The sequence below is a fragment of the Polyodon spathula genome, chromosome 1 (genome assembly GCF_017654505.1).
Source record: "Polyodon spathula isolate WHYD16114869_AA chromosome 1, ASM1765450v1, whole genome shotgun sequence".
In the NCBI taxonomy this organism is placed as follows: Eukaryota; Metazoa; Chordata; class Actinopteri; order Acipenseriformes; family Polyodontidae; genus Polyodon; species Polyodon spathula.
In genome coordinates, this window is record NC_054534.1 from 65,990,058 (window position 1) to 66,014,081 (window position 24,024).

The 24,024-nt window shown below is 39.2% G+C and overlaps 1 protein-coding gene across 1 annotated transcript in view; it reads right to left on the bottom strand.

The window, feature by feature from the left end:
• Nucleotides 1–2,958: 2,958 nt before the first annotated feature.
• frem3 (Fras1 related extracellular matrix 3) overlaps nucleotides 2,959–24,024 on the bottom strand; it is a 61,484-nt gene continuing 40,418 nt past the window's right edge. Inside the window, exons 7-24 of the mRNA XM_041260025.1 lie at nucleotides 16,833–16,982; nucleotides 16,456–16,665; nucleotides 16,045–16,242; nucleotides 15,724–15,888; nucleotides 14,842–15,024; nucleotides 14,456–14,586; nucleotides 13,880–14,038; nucleotides 13,373–13,676; nucleotides 12,752–12,883; nucleotides 12,174–12,505; nucleotides 10,824–11,016; nucleotides 10,308–10,412; nucleotides 9,930–10,057; nucleotides 7,276–7,410; nucleotides 6,875–7,001; nucleotides 4,401–4,588; nucleotides 3,717–3,863; nucleotides 2,959–3,607 (exon numbers count right to left, since the gene is read on the bottom strand). Coding sequence (XP_041115959.1) covers nucleotides 2,981–3,607; nucleotides 3,717–3,863; nucleotides 4,401–4,588; nucleotides 6,875–7,001; nucleotides 7,276–7,410; nucleotides 9,930–10,057; nucleotides 10,308–10,412; nucleotides 10,824–11,016; nucleotides 12,174–12,505; nucleotides 12,752–12,883; nucleotides 13,373–13,676; nucleotides 13,880–14,038; nucleotides 14,456–14,586; nucleotides 14,842–15,024; nucleotides 15,724–15,888; nucleotides 16,045–16,242; nucleotides 16,456–16,665; nucleotides 16,833–16,982 — 3,614 coding nt within the window. The 3' untranslated portion in view covers nucleotides 2,959–2,980. The remainder of the gene's footprint in view (nucleotides 3,608–3,716; nucleotides 3,864–4,400; nucleotides 4,589–6,874; nucleotides 7,002–7,275; nucleotides 7,411–9,929; nucleotides 10,058–10,307; nucleotides 10,413–10,823; nucleotides 11,017–12,173; nucleotides 12,506–12,751; nucleotides 12,884–13,372; nucleotides 13,677–13,879; nucleotides 14,039–14,455; nucleotides 14,587–14,841; nucleotides 15,025–15,723; nucleotides 15,889–16,044; nucleotides 16,243–16,455; nucleotides 16,666–16,832; nucleotides 16,983–24,024) is intronic.

A 24,024-nucleotide genomic window follows, 5' to 3' on the forward strand; every position in this document is an offset into this window, starting at 1 on the left:
CACAATTAAGTATGAGGTTTTTTTTACAATGGTAATGTATAATTGTATTGCTTTTAGCAAACAGTATGAAATGCTAAACTGAAATCGCAAGCCCTTTTCTAGTGTTATATTTGAAATGTGTTATCCTGTAATTAACAGATTGTTGCTTAATAAAATGTTTTCCTTTTTCTGTTAGTTTTCTGTGAATTCGTAGCACAAACTGGATTTGTCAACAATATATTTGCCCCTCACTCGCCTTCTCTTCAAAGCCATACAGCCACTTTTAGAAAATTAACAGAATCCAAAGGGTGATGTCACAGAAATGTTTAAGCTTGAAAAATTCAAATATTTGAAGAACACCAGATTCACCTTTTGTGAGAATTGGATTTTGTGTGCATTTTTTTTTTTTTCAGTTTTAAAAGAAATGCAGAATGGGTGTATAAAATGTTTTTATTTGTATAGATGTACAGATGAAGTACTTTTAGATACCCAAGTTGGTCACAGCCAAGTCGTTGCCTATTATACATTATCTGCAACAGATGTCATCTAAAAGGAGATCTTTGAAAACTGAAACACATTTCCAACAACACCTGCACAGTAATGGCCTACTAAAATGTGTTTAACAGATGTTATTTTCAGCTTAATGTAAACTTTGTTGCAGCCTTTATGAAACCCTGCTTTGCTGTAGAGGATTCCTGCAAAGGGGTTACAAAACATTACAGAAACAGTCTACAGTGTAGATATAACCAAGGTTGCTCATTGAAGCTGCTAGAGGCTATTAAGTTAAATGTTTTTTTTTTTTTTTTGGTTGCAACTTGTGCCTTGGATCATAAGCCATATTGTTTATCATTTTGTAGTTTTTTTTTTTTTTTTTTTTTTTTTTTTTGCTAAGTCGTGTATGTGTTAAGGCAAAAGCAACATCACAATGGGAAACAGTAAGTTGATAAAGCCTGTAACTGAAACTCAAAGGAGTGCAACTCGGCTTTTTGTTAACTACTGAAGATTCATTCTAGCATCAAGCATTTAGTGCAGGGAGAGGCAGAAAACGTATTTACATTCAGCAAGCTCAGTGCTATTGTTTTCTGGCTATGTAAAATGCATTCATTCAAAGAATTGGCAGAAACCCAATGCACACATTTTTAACAAACCCTCCCTTTTTAAATGTGTATATATATATAGAGAGAGAGAGAGCAAATAACAATAATATACAATATCTTGAGTCGTAGCTCGAGCAAAAAAAAAAAAAAATTACTGTTTTGTGTTCTAAAATGCTTGTTTGTTCGTTTAATGACAACAGGTGCTACTGATAAAAATAAGGCACTGAGGCATTTTTGTATGCCTGAAAAGTCCTGCACAACAATAAAAAAAAAAATTATATATATATATATATATATACACACATACAGTTCTGGAAAAAATTAAAAAAAATTAAGAGACCACTGCAAAATTATCAGTTTCTCTGGTTTTACTATTTATAGGTATGTGTTTGGGTAAAATGAACATTTTAGTTTTATTCTATAAACTACTGACAACATTTCTCCCAAATTCCAAATAAAAGTACAAGGTTGTCCTGGAAGAAAACTTGCTTCCTTCTGCTCTGACAATGTTCCCCAACTCTGAGGATTGTTTTTTCCAGCAGGACAATGCTCCATACCACACAGCCAGGTCAATCAAGGTGTGGATGGAGGACCACCAGATCAAGACCCTGTCATGGCCAGCCCAATCTCCAGACCTGAACCCCATTGAAAACCTCTGGAATGTGATCAATAGGAAGATGGATGGTCACAAGCCATCAAACAAAGCCAAGCTGCTTGAATTTTTGCGCCAGGAGTGGCATAAAGTCACCCAACATCAATGTGAAAGACTGGTGGAGAGCATGCCAAGACACATGAAAGCTGTGCTTGAAAATCAGGGTTATTCCACCAAATATTGATCTCTGAACTCTTCCTAAGTTAAAACATTAGTATTGTGTTGATTAAAAATGAATATGAACTTATTTTCTTTGCATTATTTGAGGTCTGACAACTCTGCATCTTTTTTGTTATTTTGACCAGTTGTCATTTTCTGCAAATAAATGCTCTAAATGACAATATTTTTATTTGGAATTTGGGAGAAATGTTGTCAGTAGTTTATAGAATAAAACTAAAATGTTCATTTTACCCAAACACATACCTATAAATAGTAAAACTAGAGAAACTGATAATTTTGCAGTGGTCTCTTAATTTTTTCCAGAGCTGTGTGTGTGTGTGTATATATATATATATATATATATATGAGCATCAAAAGAAACATATGGCTTATATTTGGATATAATTCACTAGATGTGATCGAAGAATGACAAACTGTTGTAGAGTAGGTGTAGTGACTTTTTATTGTGCTGATTAACAATTGACATCAGGAAGATGCTGCAAAATGATCTGTCAGGTGCTGTGACTCTTGGTCTCCCAGTTCGTGGCCTGTCAGTGACAGAGTGTGTCTGGTTATTCCATCTCACCAGGTTTGAAATTGCTGGCTGTGAACACCCAAGACAGTGAGCCACATTACACTGCCCTAGTCCAGCCTCCAACATGCCGATTGCACGAAGGTGCTGCTGTCTAAACAGAAGTGGCATATTGTTTTGTTTTTCTTGCTTTTATTCAAGCTTGCAATTCAACAGCTGAAACCACTCCATATCCAGTGTCCAATCAATTGTCTCACTAATTAGGTGATTAAGTGAATATGCTTCTGTCATAGTCACTCAAGCGTGTCATGGTCAGGGATGAATGATTGACTGATTAAAAAGAAACCAAAAACATGTTGTCAATGTCCATCATTTATATAACCTTAAAAATGTGTTACAATAGTGCTAAGTTTCTTTTGATGCTCGGTATATATATATATCTATATATATATATATATATATATATATATATATATATATATATATATATATATATATATATATATATTTTTTTTTTGATACGATACTATTGTCTTGCTTTGGCCAGCACCTCATTAATTACTAAGCATTGGAGTGCACATATGATTTTTTTATATATATATATATATATATATATATATATATATATATATATATATATATATAGTCAGAGCTGTCACTGCTGTGCCATGTTCTCATGGTCTCTCTGCTGCTCGTACCGTGGTAACCTGAGGAGGAAGAGGGTGATTTCTTTTCGTCCGATGAGCGATGCCCCCTGCGTCGCAGCAGGAGAATGATAATGATGATAGCGCAGATCAGGAGCAACAGTCCAGCTAGTCCCCCCACCATAGGCACAATGTCCACCTCGGAGGACTCGTGCCCAGAGCTTTCCAGAAGGGGGCGTTGATAGAGCTCCTCACTGGGGCGGAAGTCTCGCTGGCTGACTAGGAGTTTGTTGGCGCGGTCCAGGGCAATGTGTTGGATGTTGGTGCCCCTATTGTTCTCCACGCCGATGTCCTGGGCGACCTCGGGGTCCGAAGCTGCTCTCCGGCTGCGTCCTCCATAAGGTGCCACAGCGCTGGACCCGATGCCTGCAGCTGACACACCGTGGTGATACTCTAGACTCCTCTTGCCGATGCCTTTGTTGGCATTCTCCCTCGATCGGACGGTGTAGATCATGTGGATGTACCATTCGCGGCCAGCAGCGACCTGTAAAACATAAATAAAAGGATGCTTTGGAAAGTGCAGCACGATGTGCAACACTTTCAACCTTATGTATACCTTGCAAGAAGTCCAAGCTTGTCCTGAAATCCCTTACCTGGAATAGTGGAGCCGAGGATACACTGAATCCATCAGAACCGGGCTGTCTTACAAGAGGAAGGGCGTCTGGGCTGTCAATGGCTAACTTGGCATCAAATAGGACATTTCCAAATAGCCTGGCCTGTGTCTCGGGCTGAGCTTTGTCCTAGTAAAAAAAAAAAAGCAAAATCACAATGAAGAAGAAAGAAATGTAGGTAGGTAGCTGAGTATCAGGCAATATGTAAGGCACAGCTTCTCATCCTCCTGTGAACTTATTTATTTAGGCCCTCATATACAGTAAAAGGGCTGTGCCTATATTACTGTAACAACATTTTATTTATTTTACTTTTGTATTGCTTATGATCATTGTATATGATAATTGTAAGAATATAACTTCGTGGCTATTCAGTTGTTACTACAGCTTTGCTTATCCCAAACCCCTAAAATTGTCATGATCAGGGAGGCAGAGAAACTGTACTACCACTTTTTTCCACCAGAAGGCAGGGTTGAGCTACAAACACGATAGCAGAACTCTGGTGAAGCCATGCACTTTTGAAACCTCTATCATGTGTGGGCAACTCCGTGGCATGGCTTTTCAACCAGTTAAATAGATACATTCTTTAGTACCTGTATGTGGGTGAAAATACATAATTTAGAATAGACTGGAGCAAAGATAAGAAGGTAAAGGTGTAAGTGTACGTACCAAAATCTTAAATTGGTACAAGAGGGACGGTGCGTCGGCAAGGCAGCCATATTCCTTGTTTGTTGGGTCGTATTTGGGGACGTAACCATCAGTTCCTGTGCACAGGAACACCTTCTCGATGTTGCAGATGAACGACTCGCCCAGATTCTGAACAGGATCCACCATGACACGGCCATAAATAGTAGAACCTTAGTAACACAGATTAGAGTTTAATATAAATATAGTAATAAGTTATATCTTTTTAACATTCCTTTTAAAATGTTTGTTTCTTCAATAAACACTTTTATAATCTTGTCCATCCTAAGCAAGCAAACCCAGACATGATTTACTATTACCCACACAATGGAATATTCAGTGAGTTCCATAAAACACATTGTGAGAAGGTTTTCTGTACTGTAGTTAAATAATGTAACTACTCAATTAAGCAGTGTCTGTCAAATCATTTAAACTAGCGTGATCCAGTTGAAATAGTTGTATTACCACAATGAAACCACGGTTAATTTTTTTAATTGCACATGATTTAGATTCCGCCTTCTTGCTGTGTTAAAAAAGCCAGGTTCATAGATGTTGGGCGACAAAACAACATTCTTAACGGATAAAACTAAATATCACAAAATTCACCCTCAAATAAATCGACGAAATATAAAAAATAAATCAATTTTCACGGGTTCTAGATATTCTGCTTTGTAAAACAGTAAACCGAGCAACAAACAAACAAACAAATCCTCGCTGGCTCTCGTTGGCTAATATATGGTAAGATTGACAGAGGAACCAATCAATGGTATTGTAAGCACATCTAGTTTGATACCGCACTGTCAGTTTCATTATATTGTGGTCACTCCGCTGCTTCATAGAGTGTTAGCAGAGGGCCATCATGAAACAAGCACATTGCAGATGCATTCATAGCTTTATGAAAAAATGGTCTTGTCTGTACCACTTTTCGTCTTGTAAATATTTGTCTATGTAACAAGGAAGAAGTAATACAGCTATGGTCTTGCTAATAGCCATATTTGTTAATGCCTTGCCACTTAGGAAAAAACATAATTGAAACATTCCTTATATAAGATCCAATCACATACTACCCCTCTGCTTTGCACCCTGCACTTGCTACCTACCCCTGCTCCCATTCAAGACCCTTGTTCTTGCCTACCGCTCTCTTCACCACACAGTCCCCTCCTACTTCCAATCCCTCATGTCTCCCTACACCCCCTCACCCTCTCCGCTCCTCCTGTACTGGCCAACTAGTCATGCCTTCCTCCACTCTCCATCCTCCCATGCCTGCTTCTGCTCCTCTTCCCTAGCCCCTCTGTGGGTGGAAACAGCTACCGAGAACTTCAGCACTGCTCCGTCTCCTCAAGACCCATCTGTTTAAACTCCACTTGTAGATCTCTTGATCTTCCCTTTTTACTATGCACTAGACTTGCCTCACCTCAGTACCACATTACAGGTTCTTTAGCTAATGTATTATTGCACTTGTAGCTATAACTTCTTGTAATCCTAACTTGTTGCATCCTATTTCATATTGTATTAATATTATTGCACTTACTGTAAACTATACTACATTTAAATATTGTTTGTAACCCTGTACTGCCCTATAATACCTGTAAGTCACCTTGGATAAAGGCACCTGCCAAATAAATAAATAGATAATATTATCTACAGATAGATGTTATGTTTACATGTTTGTGTGAATATTTGAAAGACATATATTCAAAACGTTAATGTTATTTTTGATATAACGTTTGTATTGTCATGAATTATAATTTAAGCAAAATAATACTTTTTTAACTGTGTTAATTAGTTGATTTATTGGGATATTCAAAGCTTTTCTGTTAATCATTAAGGTTTTACAGGAGTTGTGTAACAACTATCTTCTGTTGTTGCTTAAGCTCTTAAAAACATAAATCATTAAAATAAAAATAAAAAGTACTTTATAAATGTACTTTTTAAAATGCTTTGTTATTGTGGGGAGGGGGGGTTTCCACGTAAACGTAGCATCAATAAATGAACCCCGTATAATAGTATGTGATGAAAAAATTCAAAATACAACGACGTCAGAAAATGCTGCCCGGATGCATATAGCCGATCCGGAACTTTCCTAATAGGCAAGCTCGGTCACTTGACTCACATCTCCCAAAAAACAGGCTGTGTGGTCCAGTGGTTAAAGAAAAGGGCTTCTAACTGACTCATTGTGTGACCTGAGTAAGTCTTTCAGGTGAGATGTTCTTGTGAGTGACTCTTCAATGCAATGAAAAAAGAATTAGGAACTTCTACTACTAACTACTTCTTTAAGAAGGCTAAAAATGTAATAAAGATGACAGCAACAGTGCATTGATCGACTGTGGATCAACCTGTTATATGTGTTACTAGAAGTTCAGCATACGTACAACATGTGCCTAGGGGCTACATACAGGGGCAAGATTAACCTTTTTTTTAAGCGAAACCTTTCAAACTACAACAATTCTTCACCCTACCTTCAGAGAACGCAACGTCAGCTCCCTCTCCGAACCCCATGGAGCCGTCAGACAGCCACAGCTCCCTCTTCGACAGCAGGAACATCTGGGTGTTGAGGCTGAACTCAGCTGCTATTGGATCACTGACCTGCGGAGCAGAAAGGACAGATTATATTGCAAATACGCACAAACGCTGCATTAAAAACTCAAACCTGCAGTTAATGTGATTTAAAATGCTGTATCGAGCAATACAGTATATTAAATTGTTTTACTAGATTAATGTATCTGTATTATGTATAGAGCCCAGGTTCAATTACCTAACCAATAACTGAAATTAAGTATGTGCAGGTACTGTATTTATGCGTTTTATAGCTGCACACAGCTGTGTGCTAACAGGATCATGACCCGTTTGTCGTACTCGCCTGCTGGAATCTGATATCCACGTCAAAGGTGATGGGCTCACGTGGGTTGCAGACAGGAGGGATACTGAACTCCTGGTTAGGAGCTGCGCTGCACGGGATGAGCTTCACTGTGTAAGTTCCAGAATAATCACGAATCTAAAGATAAAATCATTTGGCAAAAGCACAGTTATTATTGATGTTAACAGCAGAATACATTAATGTCATCTATATATTTATTAAATTATCTTTATAGTGGCTATTGAATAGCATGACTCGTTTTAATGAATGTGCAGGAATACCCATTATCCTGCTGTGCACTTAATATACAGTATCTGTTTCTTGTACAGAATGCATATAGGATACTGAATATACAACCAAAAGGTATCTGAAAGTTTTCTTTTTTTCTCATATATAGGTTTTTTTCTACGGTATTCAAATATGCCATGTGTGTGTCTATAGTAAAGGTGCTTCAATACAAATAAAAAATACATCAAATTAACATAACAGGTTAATAGGATTTAGCATATAGGTCTGGAGGCAGGTGGCACAGTCTATATGACAAGAAAGATAAGGAGTGTATTCTTTTGTTCTTTGTGTTTTAAACATATTTATAATTGTACAGTTTCTGCTAAATTGTAATAAAAGATGAAACAGGGAGTAGTCTAACTCGGTAACCATAGCTACACTGATAAGTGAGGCCCACAGGCCTGACCGGGTTTGACTCCCTAGAATTTCCAGGTGTTGAGGATAATTCAATACAATTATTATGAGCAATGAGAGATATAGTAAGTTTGGAAAACTTCAAGGGCAACCAAGAGGCTGCACAGTTTGTACAGCCAGTCAGAGAAAAGGGAGTTTGCTATCAACATCTAGCAAGCAAATGCAGAAAAAGAGAGCTTGCATATAACATCTTTAATCACAGCTCCACACATGAACGAATAACTCAGAGACAAAGGAGCTTGCTTTTAATAACTGGACTGCAGCACTGCTAAGACCATCAAGCAAATACCCACATAACTAATATGTCAATAGAAGGCAGCATCTAACATTTTAAACAGCAAGCTCTGAACAACATCTAGAAAACACCCAATAATTAATAAACTTGAAGACGACTCAAAGATTGTTTAAAAGGGCATTAAAATACAAATAACTTCACTGCCTGGGACCGTCATTAAAGAAGAGGACAAATGATTTAAAGACTCAATTAATGGACTGAACTGACCTACCAGGAATGGTCAATTTACAAACAAAGACTGAAAGGGGACAACGCTCTACAAGACGTCATGCATGAAACTCTGCGAAACAAACGAAGTATTCCTAATTAAACTAAACAATAGAAAGTATACTTGTGGAATTTAATAAATGTATATTTGCAGAACAGTTGATAGCGTAATGTAAAAAGGGTGTGCGTTACAGTTTAGTTTCAATCTTCTATCAAAGTGAATTACAGCTAACAGTAGAATTGCAGGGCAATCTATGAACTTTAATAAGGGGTGCTGAAACTTGTTTTCCTTAAAGAACAGATGGTGATTTTTGTGCTGTGATTCTAATTAAAACATATATAAATCAACAGCTGCTAAATAATTAAGAAGGATTTCCTAATATCCCGTTAATTAGAATTCATTTATTCACTGACTCATATTCACTCAATGATCCTGCTTACATATTCATATTATTATATTTACTGACTTAAGAATATAATTAGTTCTTACCGAAAAGACACATTATAGACAATGAATGTCTTGCTTTCACTTAACATTTATACTGAGATTAATGTGCTGATAAAAGTTATAAGATAGAACAGTGCTGCGTGCTTTATTGTGCAACTGTTTCCTTGCAATCTTGAGCTTGTTTGGTAGAAATTTGTAACTAAGAGTGCTAACGGAATTAAACCATTACACACGTTAATTATCTTCATTGGGTATCTGATGATGGTGGTAGTCCATCATTGTCAATGATGACAGTCTTCTGATTTCCTCATCTCACATTTGAGTTTTAACAATGAACCCTCTGATAACTAATAAGTCCTACCTTTGCTTGGAAGTACTTTCCGCAGTCTGGGCACTGAATGTCACTTGGGCAAACTGGCTGGTTTTGACGAAACTTGAGCTGCGTCAGCAGCATACTGGATGTGTTGAGATTCATGCTCAACTGTTCCCTTAAAAGTCACCATTTGCCATGTTGGTTTGTCTAGGGCTACTTGCTCCCATGTCTCTACACCAATGCCACACTTCTTCAAGTAAACCTTGAGGCAGTCTTTATATCGCTTCCTTTGGCCACCTCAAGAGCATTTTTCTATGCTTCATTTCAGAATAGAACACTCTGGGATTCTATCGTCAAGCATTCTCACAAGACGTCTGACCCACTGTAGCTGTATCTAAACACCCATTCTGCCCCGACACTATCGTGTATAATTTACAGTATTTCAGCTTCCTGGTTAGTACTGCTGGGCCTGGAGCTTGTATAGTCTATGTTACTAGAAGAAACTGCTCCCCTGTTTCGTTTTATTGTTTATATCCTGCTTGCTTTTAGTTTTTTTAGGCTTGCTGGGTATAATTGTACTCGCTTGATAAAAATCCAATGTATTATTGCAGCTGTACCTGAGCTGCAATAATACATTTAAGAAAAATAAAAACTGCAAAAAAAAAAAAAAAAAAAACAGGTTAAGAACTCACAGCAAAATCCGAGATGAAGCTCCACTGCTGAACAGGCTGGTTGTAGGTGGGCTCCGTGCGGACAAGGGACAGCGTGAAAGTGAGACCAGGGTGATAAGCTGACATCACCATCGAAGAAAGAGAGGTACCTGGAACAGAGGAAAGATTTAACCTTTTGACTCCAGACTAAAAAAAAAAAACTCCCTCACAGAGTTTGCATGGCTGAGCGCAGTCTCCGCTTGCCATTGCTAGAGATAAACAGCCTGTCACCAGCTGCTGATTTTGAGGGTGAACCTAAAATATATGGCTTTGTCATGGTTACAATGGAGCTCTGCTAGCAGCTGTTTCAGGTTCACTGGATTCAGTTCATGTTCTGCAGTCAAGGCCAGTGTTCCTTACCTGGGTGAGCCATAACAAACTGTCCTCTAAATCGCACTTCGGTCTTGAAGTTCACCACCAGGCGACCCTCCTCATTGATTCTCATACTGGTGGGATACAGGGCACCTGTGTAGTGAAAATACCTTTAAGTATATATACCAAAGTTATTATTTCCAGCAAGGGCTTTCCACTTTCCATTAGGTTCCATTTAGCAACGCTAATGCTATAATGATGCATTTGGTTAAAAAAAAAAAAATATTGATGTTTGCTGCAAGGATACAAAACCCTTTCTTGACTAATAAAGCCTGCCTCTGCATTGAAGCCTGACAAAACTGGTCACCAAAGTGTCTGGACGATTGTTGCTGCTTATTTAAGTTGCTGCGTCTGTCATTTACTTGTACGGACAAAAAGAAAAAAAATGTACACAGGTTCTACTGTACTTGCTTAAACTTTAAGTAAATGTGTCTGAAACAGCTATTTCACATTTTAAATCCTCATCTACAAAGCTGTTACCTGGCAAGACTATGTAAAGCTTACCCTGTAATTCTGACTCTGCGGGGCTGCCGATACCATCATTCCACAAGATGGCGGTGTCGTACACAAATGTGAGTCTGAGCTCCGACTGCAGGTCGAAATGCTGCCACCCCCCAACTGCCACTGGTGAGTGGAACACATAGGAGACGTAGAGCGGTACTCGCAGGGTGACGTAGGACTGCACCAGATTCAGCACCTGTCGCAAAACACACATTTTGCAAAATTGGGAGTGAAAAAAGCATTCAGTTTTACCAGTTTAAGACATCCCCACCTTCCTTAAGCCAGTGCCATGAGTTAAAATCCCTGAAATGTAACGTTAAATTAGAACAGTTTGAGGATTTTAGAAAGGTGAGACCCTAGCAGCTGCTTCGTCAGTCCCACCACTTCCACCAGGGGGCACTATAACCCCTTTAGGCCTGTTTTTCTTTTTTTCTTTCAGAATGCACAGATAACCCATGATTAGAAGCCAGTGGGTGTCACACTTGTGGCTCCATGGCCTGAAGGGAGTAAGGGATGTATTTACTTGAATATAATTGTTTATTTCAACAAGGAAGATACAGGACTATGTCCAATATTGTTTACACAACCTTTTTTTGTTTTCAATCGAAACACAGCTGTTGTGTGCTACATTTCAATAACTTGGTGTGCTGGTATGCAGGACTTCTGTTAAAACGCAGACTCATTAAGCAGAGGTTTAAGATGTTTATTTGAGAAACTGTATCACATTCCCATTAAGTGCTCTGCCCTACTCTCTGGTGAGAGTTTCCCGTTGTTCAGGCTCTAGGGTGTGTTTTGATATGTCACAAAGCTGTTACCTGAATCCATTAACTTCTGCGACAGCAACAGGAGTGCTCAACATGTCAACACTTAGAGCTGGAGTGAAGCTCCTTTCCCATCGCACAAAAAGAACTTCAACAAAAGAAACCAGTTTTTTTTTTTTTTTTTTTTTACATATTGTCCCTTTTCTGCTAAACTAAAAAAACAGTCCGTTGTCAGGTGTACTTCTTTCTGGCTAATATCACCACTTTTATTGATTGTTTTTTTTTTTTTTTTTTTTTTTAAAACAAAGAACTACTTATTCTTTAATGGATGACAAACTAATACTCACATACTGCAATTGTACCAAAACTGTGCTAAATCAAATGCTGATTGAATTCATTTACTCTTGTTTTCCTAAAGAAAACATTCTTTACTTTTTACGTGAAAAGCTTTACCTAAAACATAGGCATTGGATAAGGACTGAGAGAAAAAAAAGGTATGTAAAAGAGAAAGAAATAATGGGAACAATAAATTTTATAAGTACTGTACAAGCATTGCAGTTGCCATTTCTCCTCCAGTAAACAATGAAGGTACCTGTCCATCTGTGCCAATGCTGCCCCTGCAGTCTGTCAGCAGCTCGGACATGTCGTAGTAGCTGTTGAACTCCCAAAGGCAAGCCTCCAGGTTCAGGTTGCGGTAGAAGCGCAAGGTGTTGGAGGAGCGCAGGGCGCTGCTGTACTGGTACGGGGAGGTCTCGCCGATCACCTCCGGGTTCTTGGTGCTTTCCGTGATGAAGCCGTGCTGGGTCTGGATCTCATTGTAATCCAGAAGGTTGGAGCACTTGTGATTGCCCACCCGGGTTCCATCCGGGCTTAGGGTCAGCTCGAAATTGGACATGGGCCTCGTTGAGATCACAGGTAACATTCCTGGAACATTATAATGGGTCATTTGTTAACTGCCTGTCCCAGCTGATAAAAACAATTTATCTGTGTGGACATCCATAGCTTTACACGCTCAAAGCAATTCATCTACATGGACATCCATAACTTTAAAAGCTCAATCTTGGGTATATAAGAAACTAAGAAAACTAATTTGGTGTTGAAATAAGCAACTAAACTGTTTGTCTACTTGGCTCTACAACACAGAGAACTGCACGATTCATTGGCACTGACCATCCATGTGGGGCATAGTCACTGTCAGCCTGATGAGGTTGGGGTGGTCTGGGTCCTCTGGGCCAGTGTAACGAATTTTAGCTGAGAACGGCTCAGCACCAACTGTCCCTGGGATACGAGGCTGACAGAGACCTGAACAGAACAGAGAGGCTTTTAGTCACATACTGCTTGGGGCAAAAACTGGTCAGAGGTCAATGTTTTTTCATTTGACTTTTGTTTATTAAAAATGTGTATTGATGGCGTGCAGTGTTTGGACATTTAGTGTTAACGCTATATAGGACATAGTAGATACAGGTACATTTTAATGAAAACATTATTTTTTTTTTTACATTTATAAGAAATTAGTTGTGTTTGCCCTTATAAAAGTTTTCTGTGGTGTGTTTGCACGGTATTTTTACAGCTTTACCATGCATGTCCCATGGTTATACTATGCGTTTACTCTAGTTTGCCATGTTTAATATGCTTTACCATACCTTGTTACTCTTTACAATGCTTACCTATGCTTTACCATGCTTCCACTGTGCTTTATTACACTTTGCTATGCTTTTACTATGGGAAACTTTTCTAAGAGTATATTCGTGATGTTTTTGTTTTGTTTTTCCAGCCTGTTTCAGTACTCACCCTCCTCCCTGCTGATGATGAAGATGGGGCTGAGCATCTCTAGGCCGGCGTCTCCGTTGGCATTGAAGGCACGAGCCCCGCATTGCACCCTGGAGCCTGCCTGGAAGTAGATGGCATCCAAGGAGATGGACTTGGTGTTGGTGAAGAAGGTGTTGGTGTCCACCTCGCGCATGGGGCTGGTCACCCCGTCCGAGCTGCTAGGGGCGCTTATTAGCCAGCGGTACTGAGTCAGAGTGTCGTTGATGTTCTCCGCAGAGCAGATAGAGCCGGTCTTGTCAAACTCAGAGTATTTAGGGTTGCAGGCCTGCAGAGGAGGATATGAGCGGTCAAAGAGGGAGCAGTAAAATGTCGTGGCATAATAACATGACAAAGAAAACAATAAATGTGTTATTTGTTTATTTATTTACCTAATTTTAATTTATTTTAATTCCTTTAAAGCTTCTGTTTGTTTTCCAGATCAATAATGTGTATTAATCTGTACCAGTATTCAGAACACAGTGGACTCACCGTCACACACACAACAGGATAGCCAGTGGGAGGGTTGGGGTTCTCCTTTGCTTTGGCTGTGTCGTCATACATCAGCAGTGATACAACCTGTGGTACTGATGGGAAAGTGACATCTGCCACACTGTCCATCTCTTCAATGTACACTATAGCTTTGCTCGTCTGTAAAAGGGGAACAGTGCCAAACATGTATTTGCATATTTGTTTTTATAATAACAGCACAATTATAACTTAAAATAGGTCTGTATACCAGTCTAGGTAAAACCAAAACATGTAGAAATACAAATGCATGAACATTTTGTAGCTGTCTGGTATTTTTTTTTATTTTAAATGTGTAAAAAGCGATTATACTGAAAGATGCATGGAATGTCATAGCAATGTAGGCTTTATCCATGTGCAGATTAAAAAAAAAAAAAAAAACTATTGCTTTAAATTACATACATTTGCATTCATTTTACATTCCACAATTGTCTTTTAAAACTTTTTTGCATACATATATGCATGTATACATGATTTATTTGTATAGCTCAGTAAAATGTGTTGTGGACACAAGCCAGTAGATTGTGAGGTGTCTCTTACCTGGATTTCGGCAACCATATTCTCATCAGGTTTCATGTGAACTGTAAAGGCTTCCCTCATCTCCCTCTCTCCGTCATACAGCACCTCCACTTCCACGAAGTGCTCTGTCTCTCCTTCTTTAAACTCAATGTCTGAGAGGAATAACAATGGAATATATACACACATGTGCATAAAAACAGAAGACATACATAACCTGACATATACTGTACAAGTTAACACATTTTCATAAAACAAATTAGACTATATTCAATTGCATTCCACAGTCTCTGTTTTATTACATCGAGTTTCAAGGAGTGATTCTATTACGGTAAAATGTCAAACATATGTATGAGGTGACAGGAGTTACTGACAAACCCCCATGTTGATGTGCCCCCTGTGGTCCTCACCTTCAGACATGGGGTTGTAGTCCTCCCCAGAGGTAGCAGACCCATCTTTGGTGTGAACCCTGACTATGGACACCTTGGATGTGTCTCCCAGACGCAGCACAGGGATCTGCACAACAGCTATTTCTCCAGCCACCTGAGGCTCCTTGATGCTGTACTTGACTTCAGAAAACTTGATTACTGACTCTACAAAATAAAAACAAAAAACAAAACAAAATTTATGACATGCGCCAAGCACTGTGTGCGGAGTACAACTTTTTAACGCGTACCTCTAAATAACACTACAATGGTACTGGTTTATAAAAAAGTCAAACCTGTCATTTGACTAAGTTGCGGTACATCATTTTTTTAAATCGTTTTAGAGCAGCTGCTGGGACACTAGACTGCTCTTATTTCAGATAATTGAAAACAATTAAAAACAATGAAAGAGAAATGAAAAAAAGTAATGTATTGCATGGGTTTTGCAAAAAGAGCCAAGGGTAAGAAGGCAATCTAACTTTATTTTAGCACGTCCATCCGAATACACCTCACCAAATTTGTTACACACAACCTTGAGTTAAGACTGATACATTTCAACTGTCACAAAGAATGACACTGTATAAAATATAAAGCAATTAACGTAAACTGCTAAAATAAGTATCACATTCCTATGAATGTCGAAAGCAGAAATAAGTAGCAACGTATAACATGTTTCCACAGATAATCACGAATAAACTAAAATAAAGTGGGTAGCATCTTACTTTCATCTTGGCAAATTTGTCAACACTAGCCTGTCAGTCTAATGTTTTTTATTTTGTCGGATTGGCTCACAAGAACCAACAGATCGCTCAAACTCTCATCCCCATCATAGTAAAAAATGATGCCTCGAGGGAAAGTTTCACTTACTGTCTCCTTCATCTTTTATACTGATCACGGTCTCCTTCTGCTCCCCGAGAGATGCTCCAAATGGAGAGTCGCTCTTTGGAGTTCCGAGCACTAGACGGAATTCCTCTTCTTCCTCATAAATAGAGTCATCTACCAGGGTTACCATGCAAGGCTTTTCTGTCTCTCCTGAAAAAAAACCCAAAAACCCAGCAAGAGGTTAGTTTTTTTAACAGGCTGTACATATGGGCAAAAGCTTTTATATCACAGTTTTCAAATTGTAAGACCCTGACAGAGAATGTTTAAACAGTGCATCAGGATGTAAAGAATATGTGGTAGAGGTACCTGGCAGGAAGAGGACAATGGAGTCGTCAGTGTTGGGCCTCTCATCATAGTCCATCATGACCTCTGCAGAGCCCTGGCGGGTGTAGCATCTTACTGTCGATTTATAACCGATATCTCCACTGCGATAGACAATCGCGTTGACCTGGCCATCATTCTCATTCACAGTGTACAGGGGTTCCTTAAACTGAACCTTGGGCACTAAGAAAATACAGAAATAAATACATTTTAAAACTACTGTATATAAACATTTATTTTATAATGATATATGAATTTGTTAGCATAAGGCTGCTCATTGGAATATGCAACGATTCTGAATTTCTTTGAATTCAATCCAAAATTGGAATGTCTTCTGCTTATTACAAAAGCAGCATAAGAGTATTGATCAGTGAACAACTGGTTATCCAGACTTACAATCAGAAATTGAGTCATTGACGAAAACGGTGGTCTTGCTGGGCTCTCCGAGCACTGCGTTCATGGGCATTCGGAGGACCAGCTCGAATGACTCGGGGCCCTCCAGGACAGGCTGGCCCAGGTCATCCAGGATGGTAACCCGGAATGTCTGCATCGTGACTCCTGGGGCGAAGTCCAGGTTCCTGCTGATGCCCACATAGTCAACCCCGGCTGTAAGAGAGAAAAAGTGAAGATTAGCAATTCAGATAGTATAAGGGGGTCTCAGTACTGCCAATTGGGATCAATATAAAGGGGCTGTGATACTTAGATCCACCACAGTTCAGATCATAAAAATAAACTCCAGGATCTCTTAGTGCCAACGCAAGGAATTGATCTACCTTCAGCGGACACAGGCTCAGTTTTCCTGGAGCGTACGGTGACGGTGGCCGTCTTTGACAGATCAGTTCCCGTTCTCCAAACACGCACCTCCACATAGCCGGAGCTTTCATCAACCACATACTCTGTGTTTCCAAAGTAAAAAGAAGGTTCTGCCAGAAGACAAAAAAACAAAACAAGTGTCAGTGTTTATTTATTTGATTCAGATCAACGCAAAAGGAATTAGATTGGCGTCTCAGAATATCTAATTATAAAATTCTGTCTCAGGGACAGTCAATGTCTGATCGCACCCCAATACAGAGTGTGCACTGGGGCCACAGTGTTAGATGAGATATAAGTCTACATGACCTTGGAGCCCTGCCTTAACTCTCAACATTCCAACCTCAGTTATTGGGATGATTGGGATTAGGAGGTGAGGAGAAATAACTGCAGACAAATTAAAGTGTAATCCGTTTAGCTGCATTGTAGCTGTAATCAGAATGCAAATACCATTTAGTGCATTCTAGCCTTTGAATATACTGTGCTTTCAGAGCATGTTGGGTTGTTCAAAGGAAACTTGCATACCAACAACAAAAAAAAAAATTAATATTAACACGCAGTACTGTATTATTAAAAAGCTTTTTGGGTGCGACACCAGTGAAGTAAAATACTTGTATTTTAAGGACGAAGGAATATTAACCTCCTTAAGCCTTGAGTGGGCTAATTCTAGTTTAAAATGACAACACAGATAAATTCAGCCCTGTAACAAATCTGATGCACCTTTGAACCAAGCACATTAACATTGCCTGCAAAATGCACAGGAAAGGCATGTTAGTGTGTCATCGGCATTTCCTTGCAAGGAGTCGTTCTGTAACAGATCCGGAAGCAGGCTGTCGGGCAGCATATCCTGCCAGCAAGACGAGTCAGACAGGTGAATATTAGAAGACAGAGATAAGCTACTGTATCTCTTCTGCTGACAGACATGTCATTGATAAAGCACAATTCAGTGCTTTTGTACTAAGAGGGCAAAACATTTTTTTTAAAAATGGAAGCGCTACTTCCTTACCTAAAGATCTGAAAAGCAGCCAAAGCAATAGGTCTACATGTTTGACACCTCTTATATTACCATTCTGGAAACTTAGAATGTTTGTTTTTTTAACTTGTTTTACTACAAAATAGCCAATGCTTTTACCATTGGTATCTGAAGGCGAGTGCAGTGGGTTTATTCACTAGCCTTTCAATAAGGCAGTGTTTAGTAAGTGGTCTCAATTTTGTTCTCAGTTTGGCACCTATTGATATAATTTTCCAGATAGCCAGTGAAAAGCAGGGGTTATCACTCAGGTAAGGTGCAATGGCAGAGTTTGTTGGGAAGTGTACACATTTTTCACAGCATGCCTTGCTGTATCCAGTGCTCATAATCCCTCACATTGGTACAGCACTACATCAATCATTCTCACTATTACTGTTCTGCTTTCAGAACAGAATTTCCAGAGGAAGGAATTTATAAACCTGCACAGATTGAACTTCTGTTATACTGATGCAGTCAAAAGATAAAGCACACTGCATCCTTCAATACTACACCCAGAGCTTTGTGCCTCTGTGCAGTGGCAGACAGTGATGGGATAGTTCAGGGCTGAATCTTTAACTCAGCAGATCAAACATCAAACATCTGGCTGAAGCTACTGATTCACTGGCAGGCAGCTGAAAAGATCCCCTGTGCAAACTACAGCACACCTGGCCTCCTCCTATTGCTATTGCACAGCAATTTCACCCATTCCAGGTTTTACATCGAGCTTGATTAGCCCCAGTGTGTCTAATTTCGTCCAAAGCTTAACATCGATGCTGGGCCGATCTAGTTTAGCCTATGCCAATTATTTGGGCAAGTCTAGTTTTGCATTTCTACTCTCTGCCAGCCCCTAACTGCGTGCCGGGGTAACTGTCTTGCCTCCAGTTCTGACAACAATGTAGCGACGGTGTGCTGGCTTTCCAGCCGCGGTGCTGAAAAGGCAGGACACTCTCTCTCTCTCTCTCTCTCTCTCTCTCTCTCTCTCTCTCTCTCTCTCTCTCTCTCTCTAGTTATAAGTCAAATACTACAGCAATACATTATCCCATACGTTCGTAATATAGGGTAACGATTGGGGGTCCAACGTGGTGTGAAATGGACGTGAGAGAACTATATAACACTAGAATCTAAGAATGAATCAAAATTCTTATAATGGGAATATATATTTAGATCCTGATACTTATGTACATAAAGTTCGATTTATATACATATATACACATATCTATGTCTGTGTAGACAATGGAGGTTCTTGTCCAACCACACATCTGACATGAAGCCAGAGTGGTTCTTATATATTCATCCTATACACATATTTCGTATGTGTTAAAGACAGTTCTGTCTTCCATAGAAGCGTCCACACATCTGTCGTTTGACAGTGTCATTTGACATTGGTATTTTTGCCAGTTCCTTTGCCTTCTGCTCTCCAAACATTTCCTTTACAATTTCAATGGCACACGCCATTATCAACTCCTCAGCAATCTGCAATTTTCTGTGTCACTATGTACGATGACACTACAGACTTTTTATCCGCAGTAGTTATGGATTTCATTACGGTTCTTTCGTATCAAGCAGTTCCTTAGTCTTTCAAATAAAATATCTCTGTAATTCTAAGGGTTTCAAACATTCATTGGACAATACTTGTGCACAAATTGCACACATATATGTCCAATTCCAGTACAAATAAAACCGAAATTCAAGTAGCTGTCTTCATATTTCTTTAATTTTGCAGGGTTAATAGCAGCTTTGTTTTTAACTCACAACACCACCTCCTCGCTGTTCTTCAGCTCTTACAGTTGAACTTGTTGAAGGTCTGTATCATCATTCTGTGGGTTTTGTTGTTTTGATACTGTAGCTCTTTTTTCTTTAAATTTAGTGTGTTCAATTATAATTTTCCCCCGATTTTCTCCCGATTTGGAATGCCCAATTGCTTTTCTCTTCACCTCAGCAACTCCCTACATGGATCAGGAGACCTGAAAATTCAGTAGGCGTCCTCCGATTCCACGACTAAGCCAGCTTCCTTTTTCACCCAGGAACTCGAGAGCAGATGTCAGCGAGCTACCGACCTCTGGAGGACAAAGTCCAGCCCTGCAGGTGTCCGCCCTGAGCACACTGGGCACCTGGCCAGCAAGGTTCGCTATAGACCAATGAGGAAAAATAGTCCCTGGCGGTTTTACCTCCCTAACCCATGGGATCGCCTGGGCCAATGCAACGCAACCCAACGAAGACCGGCATACTTCGCACAGCCAGGGCATGAACCTGCGCTGTATGACTCACTCTGCGCACCACGCGGCTGCGCTTGTACCAGGTAAGCCACTCGGGGACCCTAAAATAGTTCTATTACACCATACTTAATCCGAAAACGTGTTACCTAACCTGAGAACACGTTAATTTCTGCTAATGCTTATGACACGCTGAAGCTAATAGGTTTCAGCATATCATAAGCATGCAGGGAAAATAATACATTCTCTGGTTTATTTTTGGAGGACCCCTTGAAACCTCCTCAAGGCCCCCCCTAGGGGGCTGCGGACCCCCGGTTGAGAACCCCTGGTCTACCAGATCTTATTTAAATCACAAATTAACTGTTTTTGATTTGAGCCCACAAAATAAAAACATTAAGAAGCTGGTGGCCTTCAGATCCTTTAAACAAGAGCTTCCGGGGGGCTCAGCGGAGCTCCCTAAATCCTGACTATCATACCTGGGAACTCAGGGCCGCAGAGAATTATAGACTGAGATCCATTCGTCATGGTTAAAGTTTTGAATCATTGTCTAGACTGAAACACAAAACTGGTGATAGTGAGGTCTCGCTGTTTTTATCTTTTTGATTATGTTGCCAGATGTATTATTCCTACCAATACATTCTTTTTTACATGAGAATCAGATACACATCTAATCTCCCTGTTAATCAAAAGCACTCTGCTAACAGTCTTGCACTAACACCAGCATTCACTCTTAATTCTTTATTTTGGATTATTTATTTTAAGGTGATCACTATGACATTCGGATTTAGACCTTTGCCAACCCTCCAAGCCTCCGAGTCCTAATTTGCCGTGCATAATTTGCAGAATACCATTCTATTCCACTGTACTCTTGTCCTCATATTACAACAATGCCTGACTCGTCAGTGAGAGCAAAAAAAAAATACCAAGTACCAGTGATGCAGAACAAAACCTTGTAAGCTGCTTTCATCTGTCTTGACAGAGGGGTGTCCAATATAGAGTCAGAACACCAGTTTAAGTTAATATTATATTACAACCACCTGTTTTAGTTAACGCATTACCAGATGCCTGGGAGTTTTACATCGGAGCCGAGAGGTAGCAGGAATATAGTAGCTGAAAAATAATTGCTGCTTAAATTGGTTTTAGCTTAAAAAAAAACCCAAAAACTTACCAAAAAATTATTTCCATTCACTATATATTTACTAGGTCTATAGTGTGCAGTTTTGAAAGAAACACATTCTAAAACATGGTATCTGGTATTAGATTAAAGGAAACTCCATTTGCAAGCCTTGCCTTTTAGATATTGTTGCATTTCCTTGGTGATTCCGACCGGGGAGTAAGACTGTCCCTATCCCTTCACCACCTTCTTCCAACCATTAACAAACCTGCTACTTCCACTGCTTACTGACATAAGCAAGTCAAATGGTTTCACCCCAAACACACTACTGAGGTCAAATGACCCTTATAAAAGTTTACAGCAGTATTTTTGCACTGTATTTCTTCAGTTTTACCATGCTTATCCCATGGTTGTCCTATGCATTTACCATAGTTTGCTATGTTTTTCAATATGCTTTACCATACCTTGCTGGTCTTTACAATGCTTACCTGTGCTTTACCATGATTTCACTATGCTTTATTAGACTTTGCTATGTTTTATTGTGGGAAAAATTTATAAGGAGACCTATGAATTCAAACAGAATTCTTATAAACAAGGAAAGCAAACTAAGAACTTTCCTTACCTAGTGCAGTATCAGTTATCATGTTTTAAAAAGGAAACACCAGTTTGCTATAACACAGTTGAGATCTATGCAGTGAAGGAAATGCACAAATGCGTGGAATTATTTAACTTCAACCACTTTATTGTATAAACACCAACTACTGCAGTAGAGAGGGAAAGAGAGAGGGAATGCAAATCGAGAAACCACATGAGCTGCTTTTGTTTTCAGTTTATGGCACCATGAAATTACTTGCAAGGGATTAAATAACTTGTGGAGGCTAATGGTGTCTGCACACTAAATCATGGCATGAAAGACCAAAGCAAGAAGAAAGATTCCCAAAGTGACAGGCATCAACAAAAAAAAAATGATGCCTGCACTCTGCATGCATCTCAAGGTAATAAAGAGTTTAAATGAAACGTATACAAGCAACGTTATAATTTTATGATATTTTATTTCTAGGCTGAAGGGTAAATACCTTCAGATCAGCACCATGAAAATATGCTTACCTTACCCCTTTCCTTATTTGTCGATGGTTTGTAATTTTTGTTTTGTTGTTGTTTTACAGAAAATATAACCTGAAACTACAGAGAAAGTTGTCAAAAGATGGTGTCTGGTTTGTTTACTTGAAGGATTGCTTTATGTGACCTTATAACATTGCCTTAAGTGAAGCTTTTAAAAAGCATATTGCTGTAGTCACTGGAAAGAGCTTAAGAACTGACGAGACAGAACTCCCAAGGCTGACTAGATTTTAGTAATTTTGTGCTTGTGCTTGCAGGCTTATATTATGGATCAGGCCTGGTCATTGTTTGGTTGCCATAGATACTCCTAATAAGGTGCAAAAAGCTGACCTGTTAAGATCTGGTTTCATGCTTGGGGTTCTATTTTAATGATGTAAACATCAGTATATCTAAACCGCCACTGTTTAATGTTTCCAAACAGGGCTGATTTACTGACCCTTATTAACATATGGAGGAGAGAGGTTTGTAAAGCTGTAGGCTTGGGCATTTCAGAGTGGTGGCATAGAGATCCTGGCTTGTTATGATAGAAGTATTTACTGGAGACTAATGCTGGTAAAAGAGTTTATAATTTGAACCCAGTAAAACATTTTGCAGACTCAAAAGCCCCAGCAAAGACCCTTATAATCCTAGTCTGCTACAAAGGTAGAAGAGATTCATTTCAACTCAAACAAAAAAAGGCCTTTGAAATAAAATGGGCTTAATATGCCCTTTCATCGCTTTTTCAGTTAATTACAAAACACAACCTTAGCTGGGGAAACAAAAAAGGAAGCATTTGTCAGAAAGTCTCCGGTTTCTTGCTATCTGATTTCGGCTTAATGTTTGTCAATAATCTTTGTACAGGGGCACTGGGGCCCACCTTGACATGTCAGCAACTTTTATTATTAATGGGATACACTGATAGACTTGATATTCTCCACCGACTGAAGCTATAGCATCCAGCCCGGCTCTGCTGTAACACTCGGGCCTCTGTAACTTGTGTGACCAAATCCCTACAGGCCAGGCAGTGTAGGTGAGGCTCATCTTCCCTTTTCCAGGGGAAAATTATACTAATCCTTTACAAGAACCGGGATGCAATTGTAGCTCTCCTGTCTGCCCCCTTTAGACTCTCTAAGCTTGTATTACCTTGTTCGCCAAAATCCACATTCTTGAGATTCATGCGACTGAAGTCCTGTTTTCAGGAAACAATTATTTCAAACACTCCGAGCTGTTCCTAGAACTTTCTTTCTGCACTTGTTGAGTTTATTCACGCGTTTAAATACTTCAGTCAGATCGCACAAATACCGTAAAACACAATATATAAATACAAACATTTTTAGTTAGTTACTATTAAATCTTGTGCAAGCTGTCTACTACTGTGTTTGACCTTACAGTTTACACATCTATGCAAGATTTCGACTTCCTACGGTTTTTAGAAAAAGCGATCTGGACACTACCAAAGTGCCAAGTTCAGTTTGGGATAAAAATAACAATCATCGCTCTGCTGTAGCTAAGCTAAAGGGTCATGTGCTATTATTTGTTTAAACAAAACAAAACCAAACAAACAAAATAAAGATATTTTAAATAAAATGAAAGCTTCTAAGTCATAACAAAGCTGATGTTTAGTTTCCAAGTCTTAGCTACCTCTCTTCACTTAAAGCACTCAATTTATTAACTCAGTATCTGCTTAGAGGAAATGTTACATTTGTTAGATGCAGTGAGAC